Consider the following 17,612-nt stretch of genomic DNA (forward strand, 5'->3'; position numbering starts at 1 on the left):
AGCCCACTTAAGATTTGACCATTTTCCTTTTCGTAGAATAAAACAATAAGAGAACCCTTTTCTCCTTTTAATGATCAACTTAAAAAAATTTTATCATTGGAGAACATTGAATGATGGAGTATCTCTATATTGGAGATTTTTACACAAAATTGTTGTCTCGTTGATATTTAACGATTGGAACATTTAACTGAATCATTTAATCAATGTTTCCTTTTATCATTAAGCATGACGGGTGAAGTATGCATTAAATATAAAGATCATTGAATTCAAGTTCCTATGATGTTGTCCTATGTATTATTCCCATGAGTCCTATGTCACCTTGGAAATTTAAGTCCAACCAAACAACTGTCTGAGCCATCTTAATAAGTCCAAATTTTCTGCAGATGTACCTTTATACCAATGTTTTATCATTATAGAAAATACAGACTTGGCTAATAAAAAGAGTTTTTCTATTTGTTATATCTAAAGGGTTAGATGTAAAGTTCTTGTGCAAGTGATAAGCTCTGAGCTTCCGGCTAGAGCTAGGATTGTGTTGAAAGATTCTTATGGTCTGATGTGTCGTAAAGAGACAAGTCCCATGCCGAAGATAAGAGGCCATTGGTGTTGGTCATCGACATGGTGGTTGTCACCATGTTGACAAGAGGATTAGATGTGCATGAATGTGGTTATCTTATAGAGAATATGTTTATTGCTGCTACTGCTGCTATTTTGGATGATCACAGTTATAATCAATACGTTATATTGGGTGGATCATGGTCTGGCGAAGCAGAAGATAATTTTACTTATGTGGTAGATGTCTCTTTGAGACAACCAGCCCGTCTAGCTCAGTAGGTAGAGCGCAAGGCTCTTAACCTTGTGGTCGTGGGTTCGAGCCCCACGGTGGGCGATTTTTTCCCCTGTAGGAATTAATGTTTTTGTAAGCAAAAACAATGTGGATTGTAAAGCCTTTTTCCCTATTAGTAATTAATGCGTTTGTAAGCAAAAACAAATTTTTTCTATTAGGAACTGAAGTTATGTTTTCTGTATAGCAATGGTTTGGTAAACAAAAACAATATGGATTGTCTTCTCCATAGTATGATATATTACCGTGTCTTTCAAATAACCAGCCCGTCTAGCTCAGTAGGTAGAGCGCAAGGCTCTTAACCTTGTGGTCGTGGGTTCGAGCCCCACGGTGGGCGATTTTTTCCCCGGTAGGAATTAATGTTTTTGTAAGCAAAAACAATGTGGATTGTAAAGCCTTTTTCCCTATTAGGAATTAATGCTTTTGTAAGCAAAAACAATTTTTTCTATTAGGAACTGAAGTTATGTTTTGTGTATTGAAATGGTTTGGGTATGGATTGTATTCTCGATGGTGAGACTAATTGCAGTCTCTCCCAAATAACCAGCCCGTCTAGCTCAGTAGGTAGAGCGCAAGGCTCTTAACCTTGTGGTCGTGGGTTCGAGCCCCACGGTGGGCGTTTTTTGCCCCGGTAGGAATTATTGTTTTTGTAAGCAAAAACAATGTGGATTGTAAAGCCTTTTTTCCTATTAGGAATTAATGTTTTTGTAAGCAAAAACATTTTTTTTCTATTAGGAACTAAAGTTATGTTTTTTGTATTGCACTGGTTTGGTAAACAAAAACAATATCGATTGTATTCTCGATGTTGAGATTGATGGCAGTCTCCCAAATAATCACGAGGGTGTTGAGAAGTTAATTAGAGACTGGTGGTGAGCAGGGAGGGGATTCATATCTCTTGATTGGCGAAGAAGGCGACCTTCTTAAACGCCAGCATTGCAGGGGAAGACTTAATGGCAAAGCACAGTGAGAATGATCTTATGTGCGAGTCTCGTTCCTCTGGGATTGGGTGATTTGGAGAGAGTGCACCGCAAGAAGTTAATGCGGCAGAATTCGTCATCAAGGAGGACAGAACTGTTGTTTCGAGTTAAGGTTCAAAGAGGGTGTTGGGATGCTTTAAATTCGAGCTTTATTTGGGTCAGCCACCCAACAAGTGAGTTGAAGTAATGGAGTGCATTCTCATTTATTCTCCTCACCTGTATTCCTCCTCTCGTCATTCATGTCACCTCCTCTACTTGAATTGCCCCCCCTCTCTCATCCCCCAAACCCCAAGAGAGTGGTGAAGAGAAGAAGGATATGTACACAAGAATGTCCTTTTATCGCTTTCTCCATTAGATCCTTGCTTGCTCGGTGGAGCCTACACACAGGCACTATATACCGAGGGAGGTAGATTAAGATGGTTGCGATGTAACTCGATCAAAAGCCATGGTCTCCTTGCAGAAGGAGCGTTTCTCTAAGAGAATGAGGTACCAAGACGGAAAGGAACATGATGGTTGCTGCCTCTCGAAGCCTGACACCGAGCTGTGTGTGGGTACTCCCCTTCCCTTGGAGTGGCAACAATGCCTCGACATCAGGGTGGGTACTTCTTAATCGGCTTAATTCTCTCTGGACTTCAGCTGATATCTTGTTAGTGCAGTCCGGCGAGATGTACTTCTACAACACGAAGACCCGCAAGAGAACCTTCCGAGACCCGAGGCTGATCCCCACGCCACCGCGTCCATGCCTCAGCCTCGACCTCAGGCTCAAGATCGACCCTGCTGTGACCGACGACGACGAGTTCCGGTGCAACCCCAGAAGCTCTCGTGGCAGCGCGTCGCGTTCCTTGCCATGGATATCGCTCGACGCGGACCGACGAGAGATGGTGGCGACCGTGTGCATGCGCTGCCATATGCTGGTCATGATGTGCAAAGCCGCCTTGTCCTGCCCCAACTGCAAGTTTGTGCACCCTCCCTACCCTTCTCTCCGCCATGTCAACGAAGCCACCAGTCGAGCTTAGCTTTGTGCTGTCTGTTGAATGAAAGATCACTCACCTCCCCCTTTCTGACGGTGGTAGGGATGCAAACAAGATAAATGTATTATGCACGCGGAGGTAATCTTTGTCTTACTGTTGCAGTACAGTGGTTATCATTCGTAGAAGATGTTGTTGCCTGATCGTACAGTCATCACAGTTTGGTTCGGTTCCGAAGGCACAAGCCCGAATCTTCAGTGGGGGTGAGGGGTTATGAGAGGAGATTAGAGTAAAAAATGGATTTGATTGGCACGATTTTAAGGCTTTGCTTATTCGTTAGAGGCGAATTTGGTATTGTCTCCACATGCACCTTAGTTTCGTCGAGATTGCAATTAGTGTCGAAGAATGTTTCCAACTTAATCCCTTCGATCGTAAAATTAGTTGGGAGATGATAGTAGTAAAGATACTTACCCCTTTAGGCTTTAGGATTAGTTTTTATATGTGAGTGATCGATGGAGTACAGTCAGTGGCTGATCAAGGAATCCCTCACATCTCTTTAAGGGTAGAGGGAAGGATGACTATGAGAGTATCATTTGTCAAGGCTAGAGTATATTTGGATTAAACAGGGGATGATCCCCCGTGTCAAAGCGTCCGAAAAGAGGAAAAAGAAAAACTAAATTATACTATTTGGGATTAATACCCTTTGTAATCGGATGTGCGAGCATTTCCGAAATTATGATTAACAATGAGCGACGAGTTACTTGCGACAAGTGACCCATAAAGAGGACAAAGATGTGACAAGCATCGCTTTAATGCACTTTGTGATTAGCTCATGTGATCCTCCCGAAAATCGAGATAGGTAATTATCGAAGGATTGTGCTCTTGTCGATGGTCACAGGGAAGGGACATAGGCTTCCTCCCGCATCATCGTCTAAGTGACAATTCTTTAATAGAGTCAATCGATAGTGTAATACTTATGTCAGTTACTTTCTCTTTCGGTACCTATCAGCTTCAACAGCTTCCTTGCATTATGAGCTGTGAAATCCACAATAATGTAGGGACAGATTATTGTCTTGAATTTAATAGGAGATGTAAACAGGTGCCGGCATTGTTTAATGCAGACAAAGCACACTCCATATCCGTTTAGGTAAAGTAGAACAATCCATTTGATGGTGAGATGTTGCCAATTCGACTTGTTTCCTTCTCTTCATCTTAATTGCATGATGGCAGTTGATTTACGATTCCGTTGACCCAAAAAACAAAAAACAAATTAATTTAAGGTACTAATACTATTGGAGAATAAAACAGAGATCAAGTATAAGTATAATTCTTTTTTAAATAATAATAATAATAATAAGGTACTAATACTATTAGCCCCCATCAAATTAAATAAAAAATAAAATTCGAGATATATATATATATATATATATATATATATATATATATATATATAGAACTTCTAAAAGAAAACTTATAAGATCTTGAATTATTATTGGATTTAAGTTGACATCATATGAAAGTAATGGTATAATATATATATAGTTGATTCAAAATATAATCATTACCAAATTTATCAATCTTCATCGATATGAAAGTAATGGTGTAATTATCACGAAGGTATAATTATTCATCAAATAAAAAAAAACTTATAAGATCTTGATATAATATTATTCATCAAATAAAAAAAGAAGGGATAATTATAATCTTGATCCTATTATGTATATCATGTTTTATATATTAAAAAAAAATCCCTTCTTTGTTGCAAATTTAATTGATGCCAGAAATTATGTTTTTCTTGATCCTAATAAAGTTAAGTTTCTTCATAATTTAAAAAAATTAAATGCATCAAAGATTTATATATTTTATCAGCATCAATCTCTTATGTTGATAAGATGAATAGAAATTATGATGCATCAATCTAACATGTTATATTTCGTCATATAAATTTTCTTAAATTAAAGGTTACGATGCAAAAGAGTCTAGTTAATGATCTTCTCAATATTAATACTTTTAGTAATAATGAAATTTATGAAGGTTATCAACATGGTAAAGTACACAAGCAATCTAATGGGCCCTGCTCAAATTCTATCTTGTTTAGTTTGCTTCTCTTTATTGATGATTTTAAAATATTTACTTGGTTCTCTTTTGTGGAGAAAAAATCAAAAGTTTTTTTAAAATTTCAAGAGTTCAAGTTAATAGTTGAAAGTGTTCTTAAAAGAAAAATTAAAAGGTTATACACCAATAATGGCAAAGAGTTCATTCTCTAATAAATTCTTCTCCTTTTGTAAAAAAGCATAATATCGAAAGAAAACTTTCATGTGTAAATATATCACAACAAAATGACATGACAGAATAAAAGAACATCTTGTAGAGAGTTATAAGTGTTGAATTCATACAAAGAATTTACCCACATATGAGCAGAAAATATGACTTTGTGTAACTTATGTTATTAATCGAATTCCTCTTAATCTAATCAATCTAAAGTCATAAATATTAAATATTTAAAAATATTTGGTTCTCTGTGTTATGTTTACATAGACTAAAAAAAAAAGCAAACTTGATACTAAAACTAAAAAATATATTTTTATTGGCCATAATGAAGGGAAGAAGAAGTTGAAAATGCATGGATTCATAAATATATAGGTATTTGGTATTTCAATATATTGTGTTTGATAAAGTTTCTTCTTATTATCTTTCATAATTAATTTTTTTAAAATAATAATAATAATAAATGAAAGTGATATATGTTTAAAACTTTTGGTTGAGTTTTTTTTTGTCATTTAATAGCAAATTGATAGTGAAAACAACATAATTTTTTATTTGAAAAAATTTATATGGCCAAGTCTAGTGTGTCAAATTGATGCACCATCATTTGTACTCATTTTATCAACATAAGAGATTAATACTGATAAAATATATAATTGTTTGATCCTTTTACCAACATATACTATATTTATATTTAATTCTTTTTTATTACGAAGAAACTTGACTTCACGAGGATAAAAAAAAATATAATTTTTAGCATCAGCTGTATTTGCAATAGAGGAGATTTTTCTAGATACTTGAAATATGATACACACTTTTTAACATAATATGATCATTATCTTTGTTTAAGATTATGATTGTGCTTTTTTTCTCCACTTGGTGAACAATATTGTTGTGATGCTTGCATTACTTTCATATTGATGAAGATCGATAAATTTAGTACCATCACTAGTAAAATAATAATCGCATCCTGAATCAACTATCCTGTTCAAAGTTGATAAATGTCATGACCTTAGTAGTTTCAGCCATAAAATATTTACCATAATCTTCATCAATAGCATTGGAATAATCTTTTTTTATTTATAATATTTTCTCCTTTAATCTTAATACAATAATTTTAGCCTAACTTGTTACACTTATAATACTTAATTTTCTTTCAATTTATATTATTGTTCGAAGAAGACTTTGACTTGTAGTTAGTATTTTCCCTTCTTCTTATTATCTTTGTCATCTTTCTTTCTTACAAATGATATCTCTATCTTCTGTAAAGTAGAAATTCTCATCATTTAACGAGCTAATGATTCTTGAGAAGTAAAAAAAGATTTTTCAACTCTACTAGGGATGATTGTTGAACCCATCCTCGAATGGATGTAACATAAGAAATATATTCTTTTCAAATATCATGAATAATATAATATTTATTCATGCATCAGAAACAAATCCATGAGTGATATTTTTAAACATAAAATTTTTAATCTTCAAAACATGTTAAGAAATTAAAAAATCATCTTGGATAATATTTGTCAAATCATTCTATAACTTCAATATAAATTCAACTCTTGCATTTAATATCTTCTGTCTCTCCATTGAATCTCCATCTGCATAATCTTGGTGTCATTGTATTATCACAAATCACATCATGTAGATCTTTCCCTATAAGATAAGTCTCCAAACTAAGTTTTGTAAGTTTTGTAGTTAGATTGATTAAAAAGTTCAATACTAAACTTGCCAATTTGACTGTTATAATCAATAATCGAAAAAAAATTATCTTCTTCACTAAGAAAATATGGAAATACATATTATCACCCTTATAGCTCTTGATACAATGTGAATAAAGAGAGATCACATATAAGTATAAATTTTTAAATAATAATAAAAAATTATTACTAGCTCAAGATCAAACCAAATAAAAGAAAAAAATTAACACTAAAGTAAAAAAGAAATATATTAAACTATGAAAAAAAAACACTTACAAGACCTTAAACTATTCTTGGACTTGAGCTTTATAGATTTAAGCACATAGACTTGACTAGATATACATATGTAGATATCATTTAAACTAAGAGATCATTATCTCTATAATTTTATCTAATCTTAAAAGGTAATATAAAAAATAATAATTTAAAAATCTTTAAAAGATATAATTTAAATTTTAACATCTATGTTTATAAATTTTGCCCATTAATGAGGCCCCTTTAATTCATAACTAAAACAAGAAAATTTGAAAAATTTGAAAAAATGAAATAAGCGCGGGAAAAAACTGACTATAAGTGGAGAGAGAGAGAGAGAGAGAGAGGGGAACGAACTCGAACCTCTTCCCTCTCTCAAGTCTTCGATCGCCGCCGTCCCGCGCCGTCTCCTAATGATCGCCCCCGGGAGCTCTGCCGCGAGATCCGGAGGATCGCCTGGTGATTACCGAGTCCCCCATTTTCCTTACCTCCTCGGTCGTTCTTATCTTCTTAGCTTCTGCCGGAATCGCACAGATGGTGGAACATGCGATGACATCGTGAGTCACGAGATCGAAAGCTGTATGAAATCTTGCGTCCGGTGAGATTCTTCACATCAATAAGAATGTTTTGATAACAAACCCTATGGATGAGCTTATTAAGGATGACTATTTGATAGATGTAATGTTCAGGTCAGGCTTCCGATCTTTTCCGCCAACCAAAACTGGAGGACGGGAGCTCCTAATCTTGTCTATGTTATCCCTGCATCTGGTACGTCCTACGTTTATCACATCCTTATAAGCGATTAGCAGTTTATTTACTGATTTTTGCGCCTTGCGAATTGTGTTTAGCATAAGGTAATTTGTGGTTTTAGGTTACTGCCTTAAATTTATGGTCATGTTCTGTTTTCTTTGCCGTAAGATTGCAGTTTTTCTGACCATTCTGGCAATGGTGTAGTTGATTGGTGATACATTTATCTTTTCCTCACAATATAGAAATTGCTTATGTTGTAAGGAATTCGAAGTGTGTTTGTAGAGGACTAGATTTAAGTAGGTTTTTATTAGTACATTTTGATATTTCTTTCACATATTTTCTGAATTTTAAATGCTCAAAATCCAAAGTGAGGGATGCAGTTTGGGGAAGGGTGCTAAGGAATGTAGCTTAGTTTAGGGTTTCACCTGCACAATTGGTAAGTAACTTCATCATTTATTTTGAGATGAGTGAATTTTATCCGCATATTGAGGATGTTAGTCGGCTTAGTCAGTAAAGACTTCAATTTTTAATGTAGAGTTATGAGATCGAATCCCGTAATTATCACTAAAAAGTAAAATAAGGAACTGAATATAATATTTTGACTAAATGAGTGATGGAAACAAAGGATTGAAGGCATATTTTAGAATTGGTCTTTGTTAGGAGGGGAATGAATCAAGGACTGAAAGAAGTCAAATTTCACAGTGCCAACTCAGACTGGATTAAGAAAAGTGTAAATTATACACACTAAGTTTATGCTGTATATGCCATTGCTGATCTCTCAAGTCAAATGTTGACTTGGAAGGCACTCAAAGTTCTTAGTTAAGCATCTAAATGATAACAAATTGGATTATGATGTCCACCACTCAAAAGAAATTGCTAGGGAGAACGGTAGCGGCAAGTTGCATGACCCGAGAAACGAAGTGATTGTTGAGTCATTAGGCCACAGCAGAGAAACTGGTCAAAATTCTTAAGCTGTTTCAAGATTTGGACTTAATTGCTGGCATTGTGGACAAGCATTTCATTTCCGTGCCAAATTGCACATTGCAGTCCATTTACATGAGGGACACATTGTTTACATTGCAATACAATGTAATCAGAGATGTGAGAAAGAGAGACAGAGGGGGGGGGGGGGGGGGGGGGGGGGGCGGCAATGCTGAACAATAAAAAAATGATTTAGGTGTTCATTTGGTTACCTAGTTACATTGGAATGACCATTAGTAAGAAGAAGAAATAGTGTGATGCCAACCGATGCAAATGCAGGAAGATTCATTTGCTTGTTGTTTCAAAAGCCCATGTTAGAATACGGCACAAGGGACGTGACAAAATAATTAAGAACACTAACAACACTATTGAAAGAGACATAAATTGTATATCTCAATCTGATTCTTGCCGTCCGTCCACATTCATCTTATTTTCCTTTTCTTATAAAAGTTAACAATTAGTTTTTTCATAGCTTACTGTTATATGATGTAAGGTTGATGTAAGGTTAATGTAACTAAAGAAATAAATGATGATGCATCGAGTGAACAACCCATGTTGACTTGACTCTAATTACCTTGCTAAATGGACTCAGGGATTCAACTTGAGGAAACTAATCAAAGATCACCACTCAACCATAGTTCTTCGATTACTAATTAAATTTCAAGGCCGTTTCATTTTTCGTATGCCATCACCATCGTGATAGATAAGCCATATTGTTTTGTGAAACCCTAATCTTAATTGTCACATCGCCAAACCAAGTCAGAACATGAATCACATATCTAGAATTATTTATCAGATGGCCCATGTACCTTCTTCAATTGTTTGTTTTCTTCAGTATTGATTACCTTGGCCCTTCCTTTCAGGCAAAGACATTTCATCAGAACCTGTTCTGTATTTCTTCAACTATAAATGCAATTAAATAGTCCAGTAAATTGTACAATTAAGTTCGGGAACGAGATTTAGATCGAGACTAGTTCTGAGGGATGCATGAAGAAGTCTCCTGATCCCACATCTATGGTGAATCACATGCATTCCTACAAGTTTTCTTATTATTCTATTTCTTTGATAAGTTGAAGGCCTTGTCCCATGCTTCCTACTTATATAGCACTTTAGATTGAGAATTAATTTAAAGGTACGGTCGCCACTTAGGTGAACCTGATACATGTTTTAGATCTGCCATTCAAATAAGTCCCATATGGTACAACTTCAAGGATATATAATATGTATAAAATTGGTCTTTGGGTAGCCACCATATAACATGATGGTGTAGGTGGCGGAAACAAGACGATAATGTCTGCAGTCAAAGATCACTGGGTCCTCTCCCAGATTAATTGAAAGCTAAGTATGCATCACTTTACTTGTTTGTTAAATAGGAAAAAGATGGACACTAATTACTGGGCCTCAGATGTGGAATGGCTGTGTGAGGGAGGGTTCCATTAGTCACCCTCCTTGAATCGACGATGGCATCTCACAAATGGACAAGCAGCCCTGCTGCCTCCTCTTGTTGGGAACGCTGAAATCTTAGCCTTTTCTATTTGGAAAGGCACAGGACGAACATAACAAGGACCGCGGCAATAAGTTTGGTATTGCACAAGGCTTTGGAATGAAGGGTAGGCAGAAGAGGACACCAGAAAAGACACATGGACACAAGGAAGGGATGGTGATTCTAGGAACGACCGGTGTTGTTGCACGTCAATGATCGGGATGGCGTTGCACCGAAAGAGACCACCACCCGTCCTCATGTTTTTTATTGTATTTGATCGATTTCAAGAAATCAAATTATTCATCTCTGCCTTTGCAGCCCCCTCGCTTCCAGCCAAATTAAACCAAGTATTTTGATGGAATCCGTCCGTGACCACCCCAATTAAAATGTGGTACGACGGCCGTAACGCGACTGCGATGCTGACAGGTGAACGACCCACCCATATGACTCAGTGAGTTGTCATTTTTTACTCATTCGCTCCTGCGCCTCACTAGTTTGCCTGCCCGGAAGAATATTCGTGGAGTGGTAAGAATCTTCTTTTTTATGATTAACCCTTTATGTCACAAAGAATTTAAATCGAAGGTGGCTTGACCGGATATTTATTTATTAGAACAGTAGATTCATATAACCGGGGAAGATTAGAGTCGATTGTATCGGGCCAAGTGTACTTGCGAAAGAAAGGGATCCGAGGTGATGCGGCTCGTTGCTGACCCAAAGGAACGGGTCGACGGGGGCCTCAAATCACTCTCATAATTCATGTGAGAGAGAGAGAGAGAGAGAGAGAGGCGTTAGCTTTCTGCGTCCCCAAATGAAGAGCCATGGCTGGCTAGTGTTTCGACTAGACAACCATACGTTTTGTCATGTTAAGCATATCGCTGCATGCAACTGTAAGGGTATACATGTAAAGAGATAACTGCCAATGGGTGCACTTGCAAGTAATTACATAGTTGTGGTTATCAAAGAAATGACCATCCCAAAAATAAGGTATACTGTGTGTTCCATCTAGAAAGGTTGGGATTCGATTCGGTGATAACCGCATGATAGGCCGCGATGTGCAACATTAAATAATAACTGAATGGAAATTATTTAACTCGGAGTTAGCAGGGAGGGCAGAGGGTGGCACTGACATCATTCATGAAACAGGTAAATTTTGGCCAGTCGAAGGGAAACGGATCTGTCCGCGTCTCAAGCGCGTTTGTGGCTCCTCTCGCAGCGCCCGCTGCTGCCGCCTATTTGTAGCCGCTTCTACCACTTTCCTTTCCTCCCCCACACCACCTCCTCTTCTTCTTCCACCCTTCCCTCCCTGCTCCAGATGCTCTTTCTCATCTCCTCTGCTTGCTTTGACCTCCGGTACGTCAGGTCGGCACACCTCTGGGTGTTTGAAACAGGTACCTTCCCCTGATACCCTGCTGTGGTTTCTAACATTCTGTAAAACAGTTATCATTGTTTCTCGATTTCTGCTGCAAGCTCTTCCTTTGATTGTTCTATTACCTCTGTTGTCGTGGCTTCTATGTTTGCGAAGGTCGATCTAGGTTATGAATGCAATAATAGCTTTCTTCTTTGACTTGTTCTTCTTTTTATTGGGGCTGAAGTCTCCTTGGTTTAGAAAACAGGGACACCAGGGAGAACTTTTCAAAGCATTAGCCAAGAAAACTGGTGGTTTCTCCTCGCTGCTCTAAATGCTTCCTCAATTATTAGCTTTCGTATCTTCCACCCTTTTATTACATAATAAAATACATGTTTTCATTGGGTTTCTAAATGCTTCCTTACTTTCGGCCTTCGGATCTGGAAATCCCTGTTGATGCCAATGAGTTTCTTGTACTTCGATGATCCAGAATTTAGCAGAAGAACGTTTTTGGTCTTTTCTCCATCTGATTTGCAATAGAAGCGAGCAAAAGGCGATCTTTTGATATGTTTGGCTTATAAAAAGGGAGAAATGACTAATCCATCAGATCTCTCTTTCTTCCCTCTATTTCTGTTTATGGGTTTTTTGAGCTTTCCACGATTCTAAGATCTAACCTTTTTCAGGTTTGATACCAAAAGGGTTCTCAGCTGATATTAAAGCGGTTTAAGATCACTCTGGCCGTCACTGAGGTACCATCCTCTCGCACCTTGAGAAAGGTGTGTGCTCGAGAGGATGCACCCTTCCCTCTCTTCTCCATTCCCATCTACACTCTTCTGCTTGTCTGGCTGTTGTGTCGTATGGTAAAAGGATCTCCTTTCGACAATGGCTAACCCACAGATTCACTTCAGCTGAGATCACCTGCATCTACTTCTATAGTCCTTAATCTGCTAGGCTTCTTCTTGCTTCAGAAGCTCTTAGAGTCATAAAGAGAAGGTAGTCGTCACGCTTATCTAGAATATTGTGTTGTGTGTAAGTTCTTTGGTACCAGAAAAAATGGCAAGAATCAATTGCTTCTCTGCTCTCCTGGCTGGAAAGAAGAAGAAATCTAAGGTAACCACACATTCAAATCTGATTTTTGTCTAATTTGTGGTTCAATTTCGTGCTCATTTGACTGGTTACATGCAGGAGTCTCCAAAAGCCATCCATTCTAATAATGAAAATGGCGATGGAGATTTGCTAGTTAAGCCAGAAAAATTCATCTGTGCATCCGGCGAGACAAAGGAGGTGTCTTTCGAGGACTTGTCAGTAAAATCTCAGTCGAAGAAGAAAGCCTCTACCGATTTGAAATCGGTAGAGGATGACAAGAAGGATGGGAATTCTGTTCCAACCAATGTGGCAATTGAAGCAGCTTATGAGGGAGGCGACGAGCATGATGACATCTTGTCGATGAAAAGGGATTTATCCGACTTCGATCTCCAGGCGCTAGCAGCAGAGAAAGGTGAAATCAATACCCATGATTTGAATCAAGAGTTTTGCAATTATGAGGTGGAGAATGAATCGGAGAAAGTTGAGGGCATCACACCCGAAGCAATGATCCGCAGTGGGCATGTAAGCGACCCAGGGATGGGCCGCACCACTGCCTTCTGGGGATCTCCCATGTTGAAGCGCTCGTGCTCTAACATCGAAACAAAGAGAGCTAGTAGATTGCTTGGATCCCCAGTCAAGTCCCATTCATATGATGATCTCCGAAACTTACCTGAAAATTTCCTGAGAGAAGCACCAAAGGCAATCCCAGGCAGCCCAGCATCAGTAATGACTTCCTTCAGTGCTGATAAAGTGATGCTAAAGAAGAGGTCTTCAAGCCAGGTTCTTCCTTCAAGAAGTAGGAAGCTTTGGTGGAAGCTTTTCCTGTGGAGCCACAGAAATCTCCACAGGACTTGGTCCTTGAAACCACAAAGGATTGCCTTCCTCAATCGTGCCTCCAATCAGAGAGACGGATACTGCTCTGACACGATGGAACCAAGCCGTGGAGAGGATTTGAAAAACAAGAAAGCCATGGATGAATCTGAGATTAGATGTAGGAACGGTATGTGGCCTCCGAACCAGTGGGTTGCTTTTTCTGCAGAGTCTTCTTCTTTGGATAGAGTAAATGCTTGGGTGCACAGTCTGGATGATAATCCATTCTGCCCAATCGAGGATACTGAGAATGAAGATGATGAAGCAGTAGATGGGTCTTCTACGCACCCAACCTTTCTGGAGATTAAGGAATCATCTAGCAAAAACAACACTCGTGCTGGCCGGCGAGCAGCGGAGGAGGTGTTGCAGGCCAACAACATCATCCAGTCTCTGAATGCCTTTTCCTCGGTGGCTCACATTGCCGGCATGGGCTTAAAGGTGATACCTGCGATTTCAGCTTTCACTAGCCTCCGATCGGTCAACTTATCTGGCAACTTCATAGGTAAAATTCGACAACTTAATCATGTAAATGAAGTAGGAATCACATGTTCTCAACCGTACATGTGGTATGTGACCTGTTTCACGTTGTTTTTAGTTCACATTTCGCCGGGATCTTTGCCCAAGAGCCTTCACATGCTCGACTTGTCAAGGAACAAGATTGTGACAATTGAAGGCCTCAGAGAACTGACGAGGCTCCGGGTTCTTAATCTCAGCTATAACAGAATCTCACGAATTGGTCATGGTAAGAACATCTGTACTTAATCCTTTTATTTTTGGATTTGCTTGTTTTATTCTAACGTGATCAACTCCTGCACAAAACAGCAAATTGAGGAAATAATTGTGCATGACAAATCTTATGGACTCCAGGAAACAGTCCTATCGAATCTAAAAGAAAATTCTTGCTGAATTAATTTGAGATGTCAGAGAGTTGAAATTCTTTTTTCAAAATTTTGGGTTGCTATTGGACATTAAATTTTGTCATCCGTGTTTTAGGAATATGATTCTTATCCGGTGTCATGTTTCTGGCTCCTCGTTGTGGTTAGAGATACCTGTCATAAATGGTCCATGATGATTGTCCATAAATTTTTTTGAGGTGGGTGAGTGTTATTTGTGGTTTTGCTTTATTGATATAGCCTTCAGTCACATCGATGTTGTGACTCATTATATTACTCTTGAACTTTATTGTAGAAAGTAATGATTTTATTAGAGACATGAGATCTTATATGGATACATTTGCAGGACTGTCAAATTGCACTCTCATCAAAGAGCTGTATATTGCTGGCAACAAGATTAGCGGTGTGGAAGGGCTTCACAGGCTTCTGAAGCTCACGGTTCTCGACCTGAGCTTCAATAAGATCACCACAGCCAAGGCTTTGGGCCAGCTTGTCGCAAACTACAACTCTCTGTTGGCCCTCAACTTGCTCGGGAACCCAATCCAGAGTAACATTGGAGATGACCAGCTCCGCAAGGCCGTGTGTAGCCTGCTGCCACATCTAGCTTATCTGAACAAGCAGCCTATCAAGCCACTGAGGGCAAGAGAGGTGGCAACTGACAGCGTCGCCAAGGCTGCTCTTGGGAACAATGGCTGGGGTTCTCGGAGGAGGGCGACCAGGCGAGTTGGCCACGGCTCAAGCAGCTCGGGCAAGGGCATGACCGGGGAGGGAAGCAGCCACAGGGGTGCAGGTAGCAGTGGCGGGAACAAGAGCAGCAAGCATAGATCGAAGAGCCGCCACCATCACCACTCCATTTCTACCAGGAAATAAACGCATAGAGATTTTGGGGGGGGGGATTTTATATGCATCAGGGTTTGTTCCGTTTGGAATAAGTTGAATTATTTAATGGGGTTTATGCTGAATTATTCGAATGGACTTGGATTTTGAGTTGGACGGTTAATGTGAAGGGATAAAACTGACATGTTTGCTGGGGCTTTGGTCATTCGTTTCTTTTTAGTGTTGATTGATAGGTTGGTCCCATCAAGATACGAGAATCTATGACGGTGCAGATTTGGATGCGACAAGAATCTGGAAGAGCTCGGAATGCAAATTTGCATGCAACGAAGAACATGGACAGACTGGGAGAGTGGTGGGTGGTCACACTGGAGTGGACCAGCACTGAGATCATTGTGCGTTCCTGGGTGGACAGAGTCCAACTTTTGGCAGAGTACGCTGTCGTCTCAATCACGGTGAAAACATGTCAGAGCAATGCCTTGTTTTGCTGGAATGTACTCCACCACTTCTGTTCTGTCAAAGAAATAGATAGATACAAGGTTCACATCCACATTCACGCTTTGGATGGATTAGAAAAAAGTCCTAGTGATTCACTGACTTTCAGCCAAATGGATGCTTTGAAAATGATAATATAAATATTGAAAGATTTTCTTACAAATTATGTTTTAAAGTTAGGATGTGACTGAGATAAATATGTGGATATGATTTTATTTGTCTATAATAATAATAATTATCATTTTACTATACAAATGACTCATCGGAGACTTTACGAAAACAAGTATAGATCATCAGTTTATGACATTCAGGAGCGGAAACTACACCATAATTGATTCAAACGAATTTCAAAAATAAAATTTTTCTTTTTTTTTTTCATAATCGATTCAAAGGAATGCCAAAAATATGAAAGGGATACGTTATGAGTTATCATAAGTTTAAAGTAGATAAAAGAGTTACTTGTATATTTATACAAAAAGAGTGAACTTGAGATTTGAAATTGAAGATTATTAAGAGTATTAATATCCCAACATCAATCTCATTAGTTCATCGTCATAGAGAAATTGACATGAAAAACAAAGACTATGTCACCTTCCCACTCGACAGCAACGTGGGGAGGTGACAACCTATTGACCTCGTGAATAATAGTTAATAAGAGATTGTTCGAGTCGATAATGTCGATCGTCGGGAGCAGTAGTCGTCCCCGAGGGGCCCATCGAATTTACTCTCTCCTTGGTCGTCCTCTATGGATGACAAGTCGCAAAAGGTTATTCAGAGCAGTTGTCCATATGAGCAAATGACAAGTGGAGGGCATTGATTACGAAGAGTCCCCTCGGTTGCCCAAGTATAAAAGTCAGCCCCCGACGCTTGCCCAAGGGTCAGACCTCTCTTATTGCAAGTCTTTTCACTTTCACAATCTCACAACACTAACTTGAGAGTTGGAGGGATCAGGTAGAAAAATTTTCCCCAACGTCAACCTTTGTGTAGGACCCTCAAAGAGACCAAAGCTCACATCAGACCACATTGGGAAGCTAGAGACTTCTCCAAAGCCGCCATGGATACATTAGTACTGCATCAACCGAATCGTTAAATCGCCACGAGGATCGTTTGGACAACTTCATGCCTTCGGATTACGATCGAGTCGTGTCGATCCTCACTCCATGGTATCAAGACCACAACAATTCTCTAAAAAAATTATGAGATTTGATCGTAAGGATAAATTGGCTCTCATGACTTTTGGTATTTATAAAATTCTTAAAAGGGACCGGTTGGCATAGCCCCCTTACACTAATTATTGTACATGATATATTCCATTTTTTATCCTTCGAAAGTACATTAAAGGCCCGACTCATGTTATTTCATATCAGCCACTAAATTTTACAAATGATGTTACTTTCTTAAGACAGTCGATCAAATGAGTATACTGTAAAAAATAAAATTATGTCTCTCGTAAAGGTGTATTGAGAACACCATGCAAATAATAAAATCACATAGGAGGAATGTAATCAATATCCAAATCATTTTCACTAGGGTAAGATCAAATTTAGAAACTAAATTTTGTTACTGGACAAATAGAATGCCATAATAAACTTGATAAAACCCCCTTCCCTTTGCTACACAAATATAAACAGAGGGGTAATGTTCCGATTCGAGAGAATAGGTTAGAGGTGATCTTGCTCTTGCTCTTATTTGATTTTTATTTATAATAGCAAAATATTTGAAAAAAAATTAGAATTATTAGTCCATATTTTGGATCCAAATACATGAAATGTATGATTTATTAGCTATTGGAAAGTTTATTTTAGATTATTTTACTCTCTTTATCGGATGGACGTACATTCATTTCATAAAGTTTGATCTAAATTTTTTTTAAGAATT

The 17,612-nt window shown here is 38.2% G+C and overlaps 2 protein-coding genes and 3 non-coding genes across 5 annotated transcripts; all 5 read left to right on the forward strand.

Annotated features, from left to right (window-relative positions):
- Window positions 1-813: 813 nt before the first annotated feature.
- Window positions 814-886, forward strand: TRNAK-CUU (transfer RNA lysine (anticodon CUU)). Its single transcript has one exon. It is a non-coding gene; the product is annotated as a tRNA-Lys (tRNA).
- A 219-nt stretch (window positions 887-1,105) lies between these two features.
- On the forward strand, window positions 1,106-1,178 carry TRNAK-CUU (transfer RNA lysine (anticodon CUU)). The gene has a single exon. It is a non-coding gene; the product is annotated as a tRNA-Lys (tRNA).
- Window positions 1,179-1,384: 206 nt separating this feature from the next.
- TRNAK-CUU (transfer RNA lysine (anticodon CUU)) lies at window positions 1,385-1,457 on the forward strand. The gene has a single exon. It is a non-coding gene; the product is annotated as a tRNA-Lys (tRNA).
- A 600-nt stretch (window positions 1,458-2,057) lies between these two features.
- On the forward strand, window positions 2,058-2,971 carry LOC135616151 (protein CURLY FLAG LEAF 1-like). The gene is made up of 2 exons (XM_065115334.1): window positions 2,058-2,410; window positions 2,472-2,971. The coding sequence occupies exons 1-2, from the start codon at window positions 2,261-2,263 to the stop codon at window positions 2,829-2,831; spliced, it is 510 nt and encodes a 169-aa protein (XP_064971406.1). The 5' UTR covers window positions 2,058-2,260; the 3' UTR covers window positions 2,832-2,971.
- An 8,408-nt stretch (window positions 2,972-11,379) lies between these two features.
- Window positions 11,380-15,447, forward strand: LOC135617054 (uncharacterized). Its single transcript, XM_065116950.1, has 5 exons — window positions 11,380-11,599; window positions 12,240-12,666; window positions 12,742-14,014; window positions 14,108-14,254; window positions 14,752-15,447. Exons 2-5 carry the CDS (start codon window positions 12,610-12,612, stop codon window positions 15,273-15,275), a joined length of 2,001 nt encoding a protein of 666 aa, XP_064973022.1. The 5' UTR covers window positions 11,380-11,599; window positions 12,240-12,609; the 3' UTR covers window positions 15,276-15,447.
- Window positions 15,448-17,612: the final 2,165 nt, after the last annotated feature.

The sequence above is a fragment of the Musa acuminata genome, chromosome BXJ2-7, assembly GCF_036884655.1.
Source record: "Musa acuminata AAA Group cultivar baxijiao chromosome BXJ2-7, Cavendish_Baxijiao_AAA, whole genome shotgun sequence".
NCBI classification, from domain to species: domain Eukaryota; kingdom Viridiplantae; phylum Streptophyta; class Magnoliopsida; order Zingiberales; family Musaceae; genus Musa; species Musa acuminata.